At 29.1% G+C, this 18,744-nt stretch overlaps 1 protein-coding gene across 11 annotated transcripts; it reads left to right on the top strand.

The window, feature by feature from the left end:
• Window positions 1-408: 408 nt before the first annotated feature.
• On the top strand, window positions 409-16,320 carry LOC126902961 (uncharacterized). 11 transcript variants are annotated; one of them, XM_050680777.1, is made up of 4 exons: window positions 409-494; window positions 560-614; window positions 12,122-15,256; window positions 15,419-16,320. In XM_050680777.1, exons 1-4 carry the CDS (start codon window positions 423-425, stop codon window positions 16,297-16,299), a joined length of 4,143 nt encoding a protein of 1,380 aa, XP_050536734.1. In that variant the 5' UTR covers window positions 409-422; the 3' UTR covers window positions 16,300-16,320. The 11 variants fall into 11 exon arrangements, with proteins under 11 accessions (XP_050536734.1, XP_050536736.1, XP_050536739.1 ...); XM_050680779.1 differs by having other exon boundaries at window positions 12,122-14,629; window positions 15,116-16,320; XM_050680782.1 differs by having other exon boundaries at window positions 12,122-14,629; window positions 15,278-16,320.
• The last annotated feature ends 2,424 nt before the right edge of the window (window positions 16,321-18,744 follow it).

The raw sequence follows: 18,744 nt of genomic DNA on the forward strand, positions 1-18,744 counted from the left end.
TCTTAGAATTAAAAACTACAGATTCACATCAAAGCGTTTTTTATGATAATGATTTTAATTACTGTCAGATTAAATCTATACTGGATCCAACTATCCTATGTCCCCACCATGCCGCGATTCCACTGTGCTGGGTTTTTTATTATTATTATTACATTCTTATAGCATAGTGTGATTTTATTTTAACATAATAAAATATAAGAATAAAATTATATTTATAATATCTCTTTTTTTTTTAAAATGAAGATAGTGTCTTTTCTATTGATTTAGCTAATGTATTCAAATTTGTATGAATAGTTTGTCTAAAAATAAAAAATTTTTTATAAGTATACTTAAATATTTACTTAAGATGTTCTTTTAAAATTTAAATATATAAAAAATTAATTATTTCATCGACTGTATATATATATATATATAAACTGTACATGAGTTATGCCCATATAACCAAAAAATTGTCATTTGTTATTCAGAATTTAACACTTATAGTAAAAATGAAGGTGAGTAATACTCTTTACTTAAAGTGCTTGATTGTAATCTAAAAGATTATTTTATTTTATTGTAGAATTGTCAAATTACATCGGTATTGTTGTTAATATCATGTTTGGTTTTTAACAAAGGTGAGTATTATTTGGTTATATTATTATTTTTTTTTATCGCTTTATAAGCCCATTGAGGGCCATAGTGGCCTCCCCCAAAGGAGAAGTTTCTTAACCATTGATACTCTGGCACGGTCCTGGTTGGTCTGTCACCGGAGAGAGAGATGGTGTCTCCAATTATAGAACTGATCTCTCGTTCGTCAAATGAGCCGTACGTAACAAGTTTCGATCCCGAGGAGATGCGCGTCAGTTAAGGATAAAAAAATTCATTTTTTTTTGGAAATTATAGTAAATTTTCAATTATAATAAAGGAAAAAACGGTAGCACAGTGTGGACGTGGCATAGTTAGAACAAATATAGATGATATCTAACTGTGTTAAAATTACTTTTATAAGAACACTTTGACGCAAATCTCTAGGTTTAATTTTAAGAAGTTGGTGGATTATACCAAAAGCATAATTAATTCCATTTCCTTTATTATTCCTGATTAGAATTTTTTTTATTTAGAAGTATAATATATCAATAAATATTTACTATAGCAATTAAATATAGAATTAGATTGATATTTAATAATTTAGTATTTTAATTTTTTCGAAGAATTTGTAAAAAACTATTAAGTAGATATTACTTTTATGTATAAATTTTAAAGGGCTTGATGCAAATATTTTCAAAAAAAATTGTATGTTACTTATAAATAAATTTATTGGTCTACAAGATCATGAGAAACCAAAATATGCTTTTCTATACCCAGTTTTGCGTCTATTTCAAATCTGCAATTAAATTTTCACATATGTACTAAATAATAACAAAATCCTTCTAATTAATATAACAATTATTTATGTTTGATTATTATGTTAACTATAAATAACTAATAGGTATAATTTAATTAAACAAAAATTTATTAAACAGAATGTATTATGTGAAGTATATCAATAAAAATAACTAATGATACACCAAGTGTTCCATATAAATGCTTAATAAAACTTCTGTTTAAACAATTTGTTACAATAAAACATTTTTAACAAAATTTTGAGTTTTCCTCATAAATTTACTGTTAATACTAATAAAATAATTTTCTTTACACATACATTTAAAGAAAAAAATATTTTATTCTTCATAAAATTTTCTAATTAATGATATAAATTCTAAAGTTTCAAGTTGAGCTAAAATTGTGTTTAAAATTTCAATATTTTTAAATTATAAGCTTTGATAAAAATCAATTTAAAAGAAACAAAAATAAGTTAAATATGTAATTTTGAATTTAAATTTAGCATATATTAAAAATGATTAATAATTTGATAAAAAAATTTTTCATGTGTTTCTAATTACTAATAATTTCATAAAAATGGTGATTTTTTAACTTAATTAATATTAATGTTTTACTTTAACTAAAAAAAAAACAGTAGCACAGTGGGGTCGCGGCATAGTGGAGACATTGCATAGTTTAGTATAGATTTAATCTGACAGTGATTAAAATCACTATCATAAGAAACGCTTCGATGCAAATCTGTAGATAGTGTTTAATTTAAAAAAATTGATGGATAATTGCAAAAGCAACATCAACTTCTATTAAAATAAAATACAAAACCCATAATTTTCATACAAAAATAGCATATTTTTCAATATGGTAGCCATTTGCGTATAGAAGATAGATCGTCGGGACAAATTTTTTTTTTTCATTTTGTAGTACATAAAATAAGCTTTAATTTTATATATGTTTAAAGGACGCAGTATTTCCGGAACATTTTCAAAAATTAAGTTGAAAAAGTTATTTTTTGTAAAAAAGTTACTATTTTAAATCCTCCCAGTGAGCAGAATAAGTGTTAGATTTTCAAAAAAAATTATATCAAATGAAAGGGAAATATCTAAGGTTTCAATACAAAAAAATATTATTTTTATTTGTTCATTTTTGAAAAAGTTATGGCAGTTTTAAGTACAAAAAACATCCCGATAAAAGGTAGTTTTTATCGCAAACATTACATTTCTTTTTAAATTTTCGACAGCCATTTGCACATAGTATATAGGGTGTCGGGACAATTTTTTTTTTTTTAATTTATAGTACATAAAATAAGATTTAATTTTATATATGTTTAAAGGACGCAGTATTTCCGGAACATTTTCAAAAATTAAGTTGAAAAAGATCTATGTTTTTTACAATATTTTAAGTTTTGAACGCCCCCTATATAAGAGGAAATTGTCCAATTTTAATAAAAATTATGTCAAATGAAAGATGTACTTATAATGTATCTAAAAAAAAAAAATTTGTGCTGATATATACATTTTTCAAAAAGTTATAGCATTTTTAAGTTGAAAATTTAAAATCGAAAATCGAAAATTTTAACACAAAAATAGTGTTTTTTTAACTACGGCAGCCGTTTAAATGTAGAAAAAAAAGTGTCGGGACAAATTTTTTTTTTTCATTTTGTAGTACATAAAATAAGCTTTAATTTGATATATGTTTAAAGGACGCAGTATTTCCGGAACATTTTCAAAAATTAAGTTGAAAAAATTAATTTTTGTAAAAAAGTTGCCATTTTAAATCCCCCCCAATGAGCAGGTTAAGGAATAGATTTTCAAAAAAATGATATCAAATGAAAGGTAAATATCTAAGGTTTTAGTATAAAAAAAATTATGTTGATTTGTTGATTTTTCAAAAAGATATGGAAGTTTTAAANTGTTGATTTGTTGATTTTTCAAAAAGTTATGGAAGTTTTAAGAAAAAAAAGTGAAAAAATTTCAAAAATTAGCGATTTTTAAATTTGTAATTTTTTTGGATATTTCCCCCATTTGCGGGGAACAAGGAAATTTTTTTAAATTTTTCAGGGTAATGTCTTCAACTAGATACGATTTGTGATCTTTTGACGTATTTTTGAAAGAAATCGATCCAGTGAGAGCTGAGAAAAAGTGGCAACAGACAAAAAAAAAAAAAAAAAACACATCATAGTAAAATTAATACCTTCTCAGCTTCCCATCGAAGCTAAAACAATCAAAAAGTTGTTAAAAAATATAATCAGTTCAGCATATTATAAAATTTGATTATAATTGTAAAAATTAATTATTAAGTTAAGGTGAAACTAAAAATATATTTTTTTTTATTTATGATTTATATAGCAACATGTTACTAAAAATTTTGGAATATTATAGACTAATGATTATATTACAAGGTAAAATTATTTAATATTATACTTGAAACCTATTATCATTTCAAATCTAATTCAAAAATAAATACTTAAAAAACATTTGAAATGATACATTTTAATTGTCTATATAGATAATGTAGGCTAAGTAACTAGAGTGCTGAGAAAATAAATGAGAGCCACAAAAAAAAAATCACATAATAAAATAATTTTCATATGAAAGTAGGGTAATATAGGGGACTTTGGAACCCCCCGCCTGACTCACTCACCTTCCTACAGGTGGGTGTGGAGGATGTGTACGGGGGGGATTAAGTCCAACGTAAACTAACCTATGTAATGGGAGGGGGAACGACGAAACCTTATGTAAACTAACCTAATGCGGGGGGAGGGAGATAATGAAACCCAACGTAAACCAGACGCTTCGGTAAGCATATGTCCGACATCAAAGATATCATTATATTATAACGCTCATAAGAGTCTGTAATTTTATGAGGAAAAAATTGTGCCGCTGTCTGTATATTATTAAATTTATCGTTATAATTTCTAAGAATTTTATCATCGACCACCAGACGCTTAGGTAAGCATATTTTTCAACATTAAAGATGTCGCCATACAGTAATGATCATTATCGTATGGATTTTATGAGAATAATGGCAACGTTTGTCGTTATGGTATTATAATTTCTCAGAATTTTATTACCGTTTACCAGACACTTAGGTAAGTATGTATTCAATATCAAAGGTATTACATTATTATAACCATCATAAGCGTCTGTAACTTTATGGAAAAAAATTGTATCGCTGTCTGTGTATTATTAATATTAAATGTACAGCTATAATTTCTAAAAATTTTATCATCGACTACCAGACGCTTAGGTAAGCATATTTCCAACATCAAAGGTATCACCGTACAGTAATGATCACTGTCGTATGCATTTTATGATAAAAATGACACCACTGGATGTGTTTCACGCCTACGTATTTTATTCTTTACTATATAACCGGTTAAACACTTCTTGTCCTGCCACATTAGTTTTTAATTATCATTGACGTGCAGTTGTCTTTTTGAAAACCAGAAATTTATTATTTAATAAGTTACACGTATAAATAAAAGCATGAACCAGCAAGCTCAATCGTCTTCTACACAAGGTATGTAGATTTTTCCAATTATAAACTTATTTTATTTTAATAAATTTATTTTTTAAATATTTTTAATTTTTAAATTCATTAATTTATTAAAAATAATAAATTATAGCCAATACCTAATTTTACTGTTAATTTTATTTTAATTTACGATTTATTTTTATTATAAAAAAAAAAACTTCTTTACTTTACTTTAACCTTTATGTGACTGAAAAAAAAACAACTTCTTGTGACGGTGTAGGTACCCGGGTACCTACAATATAGTTATCTGTGCTTTTCCGGTAAATTATTTCATTGTCGTCAGTCTATCGCTTTATATCTTATTATATGTAATTCTTCTCGTATCTGGTGTACATAGATCTAATAAATAACATGTTTCAGAAATGTGGAAATTAGACTCGTTACCTCTTATTCGAGCTGCAATGCACTCGTAATATACGTATTACAACAGACAAAGCTGCACCGATTCGTGATATTTGGACATGCTCAATAAAAACTTACATAAAAATTATAAACCTACAGAAAATATAACAGTAGACGAACAATTATTTCCTTACAGAGGACACACAAAATTTACACAGTACATTCCATCTAAATCTGCAAAATATGGAATAAAGGTTTTTTGGGCTTGCGATGCAGCAAATGCTTACCCTTTGCATGGTAAAATTTACACAGGCAAATCACAAGATGGTAAACGTCAAGTAAATATTGGTGAACGTACAGTTCTAGACTTAGTTGCGATGTATAAAGGTTCTGGACGAAATGTGACTACAGACAACTTTTTNATATATATGGAACACAATCAAAGGTTTAACACAACTGATTGACGCCGAAAATTTTTAAAAGAGCTTGCAAATCAGTTATGTATGCCTGCAATAGAAATTCGAACCTCCATACCCAAAGTAGTAGGAAATCGATATACTCGTAATTCAATGGAAATGGTTCTCGGACGACCAATACAACAGATAATTGCTATTACTAAAAATGAACCACCTCGTGATGCTTCAGGACGTATTCAAATAGTTGGAAGTTGCTTAGTATGTCGAGAATTGGGTTATAAGCCACGGAAAACTCGAAAAGCTTGTTCAACAAGCTCAAAGCCTATTTGCAATGAACACTCAATAAACAAATCATTTTGCGAAACTTGCAATCAACAAAAAACCTAAATATGTTATAATACTTACTAAATATGTAAAAAATAACATTTTTGTTCTCTTAATATTTGTATCTATTTTATTGATGTCCAGTAAAAATATTTATCAATGGTAATTTAACTTTTTTTTATATCAATAAAACCTACATTTAAATACAATATATAGGAGGTACCCAGGTACCTACTACGTCCTTATAAGGTGTAAAATTAACAACGCTATTTTAAGTATAATAAATTATATACTTTTCAAATACAAAATATAAATTTGTTAACTATACATGCTATTTAGAGATGTCACAGAAGGACTAACCATAAATACTAAATATTTAGAGGGAAAATAAATTTAAAAACTGAAAAGGTACCCGGGTACCTTTCCATTCACATAAGGGTTAATGTATAAAAAAAATAATTTATTTCATTTTTGATTAAAGCTACTTCAGCGACATCTGTTTCATCATGTCAGGCGGCTAAGCGTAGTAGGGCTAACAACAGCGCGGTTAGATCGAAAAGGTTATGAAACTTGGTCAAGTACGGCTCATTTGACGAACGAGATATCAGTTCTATAATTGGAGACACCATCTCTCTCTTCGGTGACGGACCAAGCAGAACCGTGCCAGAGTATCAATAAAGTTATTAATAATTTTTAATATGTGCTAAATTTAAATTCAAAATTACATATTTAACTTATTTTTTGTTTGACTTAATCACCCCGTACACTTCCTCCACATTCACCGGAATGAGAGTGAGTGGGTGAGGCGGGGGTTCCAAAGTCCCCTATATTACTCTACTTATGAATAAGAAATTTCTTCAAACGTGGGGAGATTGTAGTGATTGGGTTCTTGATAATCAGAAGTTATTAAATATTATAATATTTCTCATATAGAAATTATAGTAACTCAAAAAAGTAAAAGAAGATTTATTATAATAGTTGAAAAGAAGAGTTACTATTCATTTTTTTAATAAAGGTTTCTCGGGTATGAGTTCGAGGGTTTATGAGAATAGTGAAGAGGTAATAAAAAGACAGAGTGATTTTTTTAATGATCACTCAATCTTTCTTTGTTGTTTCATTACTGTGTATACATATGATGATAATGTTTATACATTACAAACTTGGCATTAATACCACGATAAGAAATTAGATAAGGCAATTATTACTTATCACTCTCATTCAAAAGTATAAGTCATTTTCATGGAAAAAGTTACACACCTCCAAATTATAGTAATCATGAAAAGATAGCGTTTTCTTCTGTCCTTTTTTCAATACGTATTTCAATGTTTAATACTGTAAAATAATACATGAAAATTCAAATTTTCACAAACTTTAAAACGCTACAGAATATTTACTACTGAATATTAATAAGATATTTTTTTACTAAAATTTTTCTTAAATTCTGCTCTACAGCTATCTTAGATTTTTTTTTTACTTTTTATTTAAAATTTTAAAATAATAAATTTTTTTAATAAAATGTAAAAAAATTAATTATTGAGATATAGCTATAGACCTAACGTCTAACTAATATTTAAAAAAAAAATCAGCTAAAAATATTAACTGGATCAAAAGTTATTTAAGTTGTCAGTGAGTGTTGGGCCAACCTGTATATATATATATATATATATATATATAAATACACTAAAAAAAATACATGACTAGATTGCATTGTGTTCTATTACTTATTGAAGCACCACAACTTGGCTGGTCAGAGTACTAGTACAATAACATTATAGTTAATATTCCAACTAATTGTAAACGTTTTCCAAAGTGTCTCTCCATTTATCGACTAGCCAGTCTGATCTCTGCCACAGTGCAGGCAATCGGAGTGTAGAATAATGATTCTGATATATTGAACTAGAAATAGCTAGGAAAAGTGACAGAATTATAGTCCTAAACTAATTTTCGAGGAAAATGTTTTGAATGTTGTAAGTACTACAAATAGGATGTAATTAAATAGACAAGGAAGTGTTTTGGAGAGAGATGGATAAGGTTATGCAAAGAATACCTGGTAATGAGGATACGGTAATAGGTGGAGATATGAATGGACATATAGGTAATAAGAGAAGAAGATATGAAAGAGTATGTGGAGGATATGGTTTTAGTGGGAAGAATGAGATTGGAAAATGTTTCTTATATTTCGCAGTATCGTATAATCTTGTTGTGGTTAATACTTATTTTAAAAGAAGTAAGCACAGTATATACTTTATAAGAGTGGAAGTAATAGATCACAGATTAATTATTTGATGTGGAAGAGAGAGAGTGTAAAGTGAGTAAAAGATTGTTAAGTTATCCCAAGCAAGAGTGTAATTTCACAATATAGACTGATGTAATGAAGCTGCGGGAAGAGAATATACAAAAACAGAAAGAACACAGAAGGAGAATCGAAAATCCCATGGTAAAAATTGAAAGATGAAAAAGAAAAAAGTTTATAAAGGCGGTAGAAGAGAGAAAAAGGCTTAGATGGATGAATGGAGTGACAAATAATGACGAACATATAAGATTGAATATAGTTGTAGCGTCAAGCATGGATAGAATGAGAGAAAATAGTCATAGATGTTTTTGTCATGTTATGAGAAGAGAAGAATCGGAAGCTGTTAGAACAATTATAAAAATGAATTTTGAAGAAAGAGGGGTAGACGAAGATCACAAAAGTAATAGAGAAATGTTATTGTTTGCGATATGAGGACGGCTGATGTGTGCGTAGATGTAGTGGGAGATCGTGTCAAGTGGAAGTTTTTGGAAAGGGTGGTCGTATTTGGGATCGAGTCGAGAAAAAAGAAGAAGAAGAATGTTATTAAAGTAAACATTGTAACATTTATGATTCTATTATATATCATATTATTATCGTACATCATTTGATAGTAGCTTTCAACTACAAAGTTAAAAATTTCAATTTGTTATTTATTCATTTTTTAACTCTATTTGTTTGGTCTACTATCATTTTATGCTATTCGAATTTCTTAGTAACACGTTATTGTTTATATGATTTTTAAAATCATGATTTTGGGTATTAACTGAATTTAAAAAAGGATTTTTGCAATTATAATCAATTTTTATAATAGCTATATTTAGTTTCGATGCCAAGTTGAGAAAGTATTTATCTTTTGATGGAGTGCGTTTTTTTTGTTTGTTCATAATAATCCTCACTTTACAAATTTTACTAATCAATATGTCAAAAAATCCTATTATTATCTTGTTGAACACACTGTTACCAAAATTGGAAAAAGTCTTAAATTTTAAACATCTTAAAACTGCTATAACATCTTATTAAAAACATCGATCCTATTGATATTTCAATACAGTATATATCATATTATCATAAATAATACTAGTATTTTTTAGTTAAATACTAGTAATTCATTTTTATACTGAATTACACAGAAAAAACACAAGTGGTATACAAAATGAAACATTTTTTAATAATCGAAGATCAAAATATTCTTTACTAAACCAAATTTATGCAATTATTTAAAATATGCAAGTAGATTTTTCCTATCGTCTCTAGTTTTTGAGATAATAAATAACAAGTTTTGACTTTTAAAATATTAATTAAAAACAATTATTTTTTAAATTATTATTTGTTTAAGTTTATAATAGGCTTACAATAATCCATGCAAATTGTTAATTTGAAATATCGTAATGTAATAAAGTGATTATTATGAAATAGTTCATCTTGCAAGTTTTAAATTAACATAATTAAATAGAAAATTTTATGAGAATCAAAAAAAATGGTTTTGTTTATAATAACGTGTGGTCGAGAATAATTATAATTACAATATACAGTAAATTTACGAAAAAATCTCAACATTTTGTTAAAATCAATATTTTTTATTTTATATTTAATCGTAATAAATCATTTAAGGGTAATTCTTGGTGTATAAAAATTTACTGCAAGGAAATATTCAGATCTTAATTGACATTTTTTTGAATATCAAAAATTTTCATTTCTAAATAAACAAATAATTTAGTTTAAAATGAAATGTAACAATAAATTAATGGATTTAGTACCCTTTTCTGATAGTAATCGTAATAACTTGACCAGTCATTGTTCTACAGGAATAATGACACAAAATCGTTATACTTATACTATTATAATGTAAGAAAATTAAATATACCTAATAATAATAATAATAATAATAATAATAGTAATGTCAATAATAAGAAAAAAATCCTAATCAATAATAGAGGGAGTTAAGAACTGCTTAACGATTTAAAACATAATATATTTTATTTTATTTTATTTTTATTAAATATACGGGATAAACCCTTTGAACATATATACACATTATACATATAAGTTATACATTAATTGTACAAATATGATAATAAATTAACAGCTATTTAGTTAATTATAGACATAGAAGAAATGAAGGGTCAACGTTGGCATTTGACATCATACGTATAATAGGTTCATTTTTAAGGAAATTAGTGGGGGCGAAAGGAACATAAAAAGGAGTAACAGATCGGAAATGACGTCGAAGAACTGTAAAACAGATTAAGGATATTAAATAAAAATTTTATTTCAAATAGATAATTCTCTTATTTTATCAATTTAAATGATTATACCAACTATAAGTGGCATTGTAAAAATATAACTGATTAAACATAAATAGTAATCAAATATTTTACAATGCACTCTAATTACATTTTTTCGATTATTTTTTAATAACAAATTTTAGACAAAAACTAATAGGTTCTACCTTATGGACATTGTATAACAGAACATTATGGTCTTTGAATGGCAAGATAATTAAGTAAAAAAAGATTTGAAATTATAAATTTAATTTCTTTTTTAAATATTCTTCTCAAACTGCAGATCAAGTTCTCTTAGTTTCACTAGTGCACAACACAAAAGTCATTGAAAATTCGATTGAACATTTTTTGACCTCGTCTAAGACATAAGGTCAAATTATGCCTATGAACAAAAAGATAACAAAATTCTTTTATAAAATACAACACATTTATATTTTTGATTATTATTTATATTTGTCCAACTATAGCGAGTCTCCACTATTTTGCAACTCCTCTGTGATGCGGCTTTTATTTTAAATAAATCTACATTTTCTATAATTAAGATCATGTTTTTGTGCTTTATTTTATCATCATTTAATTTTGTTAAAATAGAAAAGCAAGAATATATACAAAGTTGTATTTACATATTATAGTTACCAGAACAACCACACATTTAACAATAATCTTATACAAATTACCATTTATAGTTACACGAAATTTCATGTAAATAACTATATGAATAAATATTTAATTGAATAAAAAATCATTCGTATCATTTATTTATATTTTAAGAAGAAAAATCAATTTAAATAATTTTCCATCATTATTATTAGAATATATTTTCAGAATTAAAGATTTTTCGATCAAAAGTATATTAAAATAGATAATTTGTGAAATATAACACAAAATATAATACCAACTAAATTTTTTAATTTTCAATTAAGTTTAATAGATTTATTTAGTTTGAATTAAACTATTCAAAATTATCCAAATACATTATTATTCAAATTATTTTAAATTAAATTATTGTAAAAAAAAAATACATAATTATTTAAATAAAACTTTATTTCAATAAAATTTATAAATAAAGTAAATTTATTCTACTAAAATAAAATTTAATAAAGTTGCATCCAGCGTGTTTCAATGAAATTATTTAAATTTTAAATATTTTATCTTTATAGTATATCAAACATTTTTATTTTAACTTTTTGTACTCAGCTGTATGCATCTAATATACACTTATCCTATAAAAAATAATTCTATTAACATAAATAAATCGATTAAGAGACACACATACTTAAAATACTATCACATTGAGATTATTTTTTAGTTTTTAACTACAAAAGTGATACAATTATATTTTATTACTCAAAATATATATAATTTTTTTTTTTTCAATAGCAATATATTAATTTATTATAACTATTACTAGTAAAAAATTAAAAACATGACTAAAGCCTAATGACGAAAAAAATCAAGTCCCAATTTTAACTTTTCGATGACCTAAAAGATATTTCTTATTTTAATGTTTTTTAAGTAATCAAAATAAAGTTTTAATACGACGAAAATTAATCAATATTTTTTTCTTTTAGCAATTCAATATAAAAATTCAAATAATGAACAAAAATGGGAATTAAAAGAAGATACGACAAGAGTAGCTGCAGAAAATGGAAACTTAGAATTGTTAAAATATGCTTTTGAAAATGGATGTAAATGGGACGAAGGAACAACAGAAGCTGCTGCAAATAATGGTCATTTAGAATGTTTAAAATATGCTTATGAAAATGGTTGTAAATGGAATCAATTCAATATTGCGACAAATGCGATAAGAAAGAACAATCTAGAAATATTAAAATATGTTCACAAAAATGGATACGAATTTGATGAATATACAACTAGTATAGCTCCAGCGAGTAATATAGAAATTTTAAAATATATCCTTAAAAATGGATATTCGTGTACTGAAAACACAACTTATAGTGCTGCCATAAATGGCAATCTAGAAAATTTAAAATATTTACATGAGAATAGATGTCCTTGGGATGAAAGCACAACTTATGGGGCTGTCATAAGTGGCAATTTAAACATTTTAAAATATGCACATGAAAATGAATGTCCGTGGGATGAAAGCACAACAGAAACCGCTGCTTCTATCGGCAAATTAGAATGCTTTAAATATGCTATTGAAAACGATTGTCCATGGGATCAATCCAAAATTAGCAGAATTGCTATTTTTAGAGGTAATCTAGAACTATTAAAATATATTCACAAGGCTGGACATAAATTCGATGAATGCACAACTAACTTTGCTGCAGCAGGTAATCTAGACATTTTAAAATATGTCCTTAAAAATGGACATCCGTGTAATGAAAACACAACTTATAATGCTGCCATAAATGGTAATCTAGAAAATTTAAAATATTTACATAAAAAAGGATGTCCATGGGATAAAAGAATAACTTATGAGGCTGCCATTCATGGTAATTTAAGTATTTTAAAATATGCACATGAAAATGAATGTCCGTGGGATGAAAGCACAACAGAAGCTGCTGCTTCTACCGGACATTTAGAATGTTTAAAATATGCTTTTGAAAATGGCTGTAAATGGGATGAACGTATACCTACTGAGGCTGCCAGAAGAGGTGATTTAAATATGTTAAAGTATGCACATGAAAATAATTGTCCTTGGAATGAAAACACTATAGATGCAGCTACTTTAAGTAGTAATTTAGAATGTTTAAAATATGCTTTTGAAAATGGCTGTAAATGGCATAAACGTACAACAGCTACGGCTGCCTTAATTGGTAATTTAAATATTTTAAAATATGCATATGATAACAAATGTCCATGGCATAATAAAACAACAGAAGCAGCTGCTTCTATGGGTCATTTTGAGTGCTTAAAATATGCTTATGAAAAAGGCTGTAAATGGGGTAAACGTACAGCTACTGCGGCTGCTAGAATAGGTGATTTAAAAATATTAAAATATGCCCATGAAAATGAATGTCCGTGGGATGAAAGCACAACAGAAAGAGCAGCTTCTACTGGTAATTTAGAATGTTTAAAATATGCTTATAAAAATGGCTGTAAATGGGATAAACGTACACCTACTGCGGCTGCTAGAATAGGTGATTTAAAAATATTAAAATATGCCCATGAAAATGAATGTCCGTGGGATGAAAGCACAACAGAAAGAGCAGCTTCTACTGGTAATTTAGAATGTTTAAAGTATGCTTATAAAAATGGCTGTAAATGGGATAAACGTACACCTACTGCGGCTGCTAGAATAGGTGATTTAAAAATATTAAAATATGCCCATGAAAATGAATGTCCATGGGATGAAAGCACAACTGAAGCTGCTGCTTTTAGCGGTAATTTAGAATGTTTAAAATATGCTTATAAAAATGGCTGTAAATGGGATAAACGTACACCTACTGCGGCTGCTAGAATAGGTGATTTAAAAATATTAAAATATGCCCATGAAAATGAATGTCCATGGGATGAAAGCACAACTGAAGCTGCTGCTTTTAGCGGTAATTTAGAATGTTTAAAATATGCTTATAAAAATGGCTGTAAATGGGATAAACGTACACCTACTGCGGCTGCTAGAATAGGTGATTTAAAAATATTAAAATATGCCCATGAAAATGAATGTCCATGGGATGAAAGCACAACTGAAGCTGCTGCTTTTAGCGGTAATTTAGAATGTTTAAAATATGCTTATAAAAATGGCTGTAAATGGGATAAACGTACACCTACTGCGGCTGCTAGAATAGGTGATTTAAAAATATTAAAATATGCCCATGAAAATGAATGTCCATGGGATGAAAGCACAACTGAAGCTGCTGCTTTTAGCGGTAATTTAGAATGTTTAAAATATGCTTATAAAAATGGCTGTAAATGGGATAAACGTACACCTACTGCGGCTGCTAGAATAGGTGATTTAAAAATATTAAAATATGCCCATGAAAATGAATGTCCATGGGATGAAAGCACAACTGAAGCTGCTGCTTTTAGCGGTAATTTAGAATGTTTAAAATATGCTTATAAAAATGGCTGTAAATGGGATAAACGTACACCTACTGCGGCTGCTAGAATAGGTGATTTAAAAATATTAAAATATGCCCATGAAAATGAATGTCCGTGGGATGAAAGCACAACTGAAGCTGCAGCTTCTAGCGGTAATCTAGAATGTTTAAAGTATGCTTATGAAAATGGCTGTAAATGGGATGAACGTACACTTACTGCGGCTGCTAGAATAGGTGATTTAAAAATATTAAAATATGCCCATGAAAATGAATGTCGGTGGGATGAAAGCACAACTGAAGCTGCTGCTTCTAGCGGTAATTTAGAATGCTTACAATATGCTTTTGAAAATGGTTGTGAATGCGATGAACGTACAACTACTGCAGCAGCCAGAAGAGGTGATATAAAATTGTTAAAATATGCCCATGAAAATGAATGTCCGTGGGATGAAAGCACAACTGAAGCTGCTGCTTCTAGCGGTAATTTAGAATGTTTAAAGTATGCTTATGAAAATGGCTGTAAATGGGATAAACGTACAACTACAGCAGCTGCCAAAAGAGATGATTTAAAAATATTAAAATATGCCCATGAAAATGAATGTCCGTGGGATGAAAGCACAACAGAAGCAGCTGCTTCTAATTGTAATTTAGAATGTTTAAAGTATGCTTATGAAAATGGCTGTAAATGGGATAAACGTACAACTACTGCGGCTGCTAGAATAGGTGATTTAAAAATATTAAAATATGCCCATGAAAATGAATGTCCATGGGATGAAAGCACAACTGAAGCTGCTGCTTTTAGCGGTAATTTAGAATGTTTAAAATATGCTTATAAAAATGGCTGTAAATGGGATAAACGTACACCTACTGCGGCTGCTAGAATAGGTGATTTAAAAATATTAAAATATGCCCATGAAAATGAATGTCCGTGGGATGAAAGCACAACTGAAGCTGCTGCTTCTAGCGGTAATCTAGAATGTTTAAAGTATGCTTATGAAAATGGCTGTAAATGGGATGAACGTACAACTACAGCAGCTGCCAAAAGAGATGATTTAAATATGTTAAAATATGGCCATGAAAATGAATGTCCCTGGAATGAAAGCACAATAGAAGCAGCTGTTTTTAGCGGTAATTTAGAATGTTTAAAATATGCTTATGAAAATGGCTGTAAATGGTATGAAGGCACAACTCGAGCTGCTGCAGCGAGTGGCTTTTTGGACTTCTTGAAATATGCTCATGAGAAGGGATGTAATTTTGACAAAGATACAATAGTGGCAGCAGCATTGCATGGGAATTTAGATTGTCTAATATATGCCCGTAAACATGGATGTGATTGGGTGGAAGGTACAATGAGAGGGGCTGCAGCAAATGGACAGTTAAACTGTCTAAAATATGCTCATGAAAATGGATGTATGTGGGATGAAGGCACAACAAGGGAAGCAGCTGCGAATAATTATATTAACTGTTTGATATTTGCACATAATAATGGTTGTAAATGGGATGAAGGTACTATGAGTGGAGCTGCTGCAAACGGCAATTTAGACTGCCTAAAATATATTTATGAAAATGATGGTGAGTGGGACGAAGGCACAACAAGACTTGCTGCTGCAAATGGTCAATTTCGTTGCTTAAAATATGCTTATGAAAATAATTGTTCATGGAGTAGCGGTACCATTTCTGAAGCTACTCGAAAGGGATATACTGATATAATTAACTATGCTACTAAAAATGGATGTCCTAATTAATGTTCTGTTGAAATATAAAAAAAATAANCGGTTTGATATAGTCCAAGGGGTATTCTAAAAAGCCCTTGTCTATCTCTTTTAGTATTTTACCATGTTCTGTTGTATCACTCTCCAAAGTCCACATACCTAAGTTGTGGAATCTTAGTGCTGTAGCTTTGGCGTGAGCTTTCACCTCTAGATGCAGAGGAGGCAATTCAATTAATGCCTCTAATGCGACCGTTGGTGTAGTTCTTAATGCTCCAGTGATGGCAATAGCAGCCATTCTCTGTATGCGACTAAGTTCTTTCCTAGCTGTAATGAGTGCTGTTCTGGTCCACCAGACCAGGGCACCTTACAATATGATAGGTTTAATCACTGACGTGTACAACCAATACATAACTCTTGGTTTAAGACCCCATGTCTTTCCCAAGGCTCTGCTGCAAGTCCACAATGTGGTCATTGCTTTTTTGATTCTTGACTCAACATGTGATTTCCATTTTAGCTTACTATCCAAGATAATACCTAAGTATTTTACTTCTGATTTTAAGCTAATTTCTTGTCCATTCAGAGTAAGAGTGTCCAGGCTGTCTAGTCCTATTCTCTTTCTAGTGAACATAACAACCTCTGCTTTATTTGGATTAACAGATAGACCGTACTTACTACACCATATCTGTATAGTGTTAAGTCTCTGTTGTGCTAAGTCAATAATAGTGTCTGGGAATTTACCCACCACTGTTATAACCAAGTCATCCGCATAGGCTTGTGTATAACAATATTTGTTTAACTCTCTAATAAGCGAGTCCAATACTAGACACCATAGCAAGGGGGATAGAACCCCGCCTTGTGGGCATCCCTGTTTGACACTCTTGATTACTTTGGTCTCATTGAGCTGTCCCAAAATGGAGCGTTCCTTAAGCATGGATTCTATCCACTTAATAATAAGTGGTTCTATTCCACGCTGTTGTGCAGATTCACACATAGCATCGAAGGGAGTATTGTCAAAAGCCCCTTCGATGTCCAGGAATATACCTACTGCATACATTTTATTCTCTACAGCTTTCCCTATCTTAGTAGTTAAGCAGTGTAGAGCTGTATCAGTAGATTTCCCCGTTTGATACGCATGTTGGTTTTCATGTAAAGGGTTCTCCTTAAGAGGCCCCTCCTTGATGTACCTATCAATAAGTTTCTCCATAGTCTTAAGAAGAAAAGAAGTAAGACTTATTGGTCTGTAGGATTTTGCTTCATAATAGTTAGTGCGGTTAGGTTTGGGTATAAACACTACCCTAACCTTACGCCAGCTTTCTGGTTGATAACCATAGGCAAGGCATGCCCTAAATATTTTGCAGAGATGGGGGACGATTATCTCTAACCCTTCTTGCAGAAGTGCAGGGAAAATTTCGTCACAGCCTGCAGCTTTAAAACTGCCAAAGGCTTTTATTGCCCATCTTATTCCACTTGGGGTTATCACTCTCCTGGTTAGTCTCCAATCAGCACAGGTCACACGTTTGTCCTGTGCGTCATGTTCCTGTTCTCTGTTGTTAATTGTAGAGTCAGGAAAATGTGTATTCATCAAATGTGATAATGTTTCATTATCATTATTGGTGAACATTCCGTCTGGCAGTAGTATTGCCTCGACAGTTTTGTTTGGTCCATTCCTTAGTGATCGCAGAAGTCTAGTTGTAACACATATTTGTAACACATATGTTACAAATACATTGATAAAAATACCGTAGCACGATGTGGATGTAGCATAGTTTGGACAAATATAGATGATATCTGACAGTGATTCAAATAAAATAGTGATAGTAATTCACTATCATAAGAAATGCTTCGATGCAAATCTTTATATAATTTTTAACTCTAAGAATTTGGTACACAATTACAAAAACATTATCAAATGTTATTTCCTTAATGATATCCAAATTAGTATTTCTTTGATTTAAAAATATAATATATGAATATACACTAAATAAAGTATATAGGATTTTATAATTCTTATAAAAATAATTCTTATAAAACACACCATCAAAATCTTTCAGAAAGGAACGGCTCGTTATGAAGAAAAACAAAATCGATTCTTCGAATGAATGAATCAATACCGCCTCTCCGGCGTAATAACAATAAACTAGCTAAAACAGATCAGGATAAAGCAGATACCCTCGCCGTAGAATTGTCAAATGTCTTTAAACCACACTCTATTTCTCCACCAGCGCATCATATCGAGACAGTAACAGAATTCATTTAATCACTACTACCTTTATCCTTACCAGCGAAACCAACTACTCCTAATGAATTTTATACTATTATAAAAAAACTTGTGAACGAAAAATCACCAGGAAATGATCTAATAACCAATAAAGTAATAAAAAATCTTCCTAGAAAATCGGTCATTTTAGCTTCGATGCGAAGCGGAGAAGGTATTAATTTTACTATGATGTGTTTTTTTTTTTTTTTTTTTTTTTTTTT

This window comes from Daktulosphaira vitifoliae, unplaced genomic scaffold (assembly GCF_025091365.1).
Source record: "Daktulosphaira vitifoliae isolate Bord-2020 unplaced genomic scaffold, ASM2509136v1 Scaffold_3, whole genome shotgun sequence".
In the NCBI taxonomy this organism is placed as follows: domain Eukaryota; kingdom Metazoa; phylum Arthropoda; class Insecta; order Hemiptera; family Phylloxeridae; genus Daktulosphaira; species Daktulosphaira vitifoliae.

Excerpts from the sequence above, each read along its gene's own strand:
- LOC126902961 (XM_050680773.1), top strand. The coding sequence starts at position 423 with ATGAGTTATGCCCATATAACCAAAAAATTGTCATTTGTTATTCAGAAT. Across the intron at positions 495-559 it reads CACTTATAGTAAAAATGAAG|AATTGTCAAATTACATCGGT; the intron begins GTGAGTAATACT and ends ATTTTATTGTAG. Across the intron at positions 615-12,121 it reads ATGTTTGGTTTTTAACAAAG|CAATTCAATATAAAAATTCA; the intron begins GTGAGTATTATT and ends TTTTTCTTTTAG.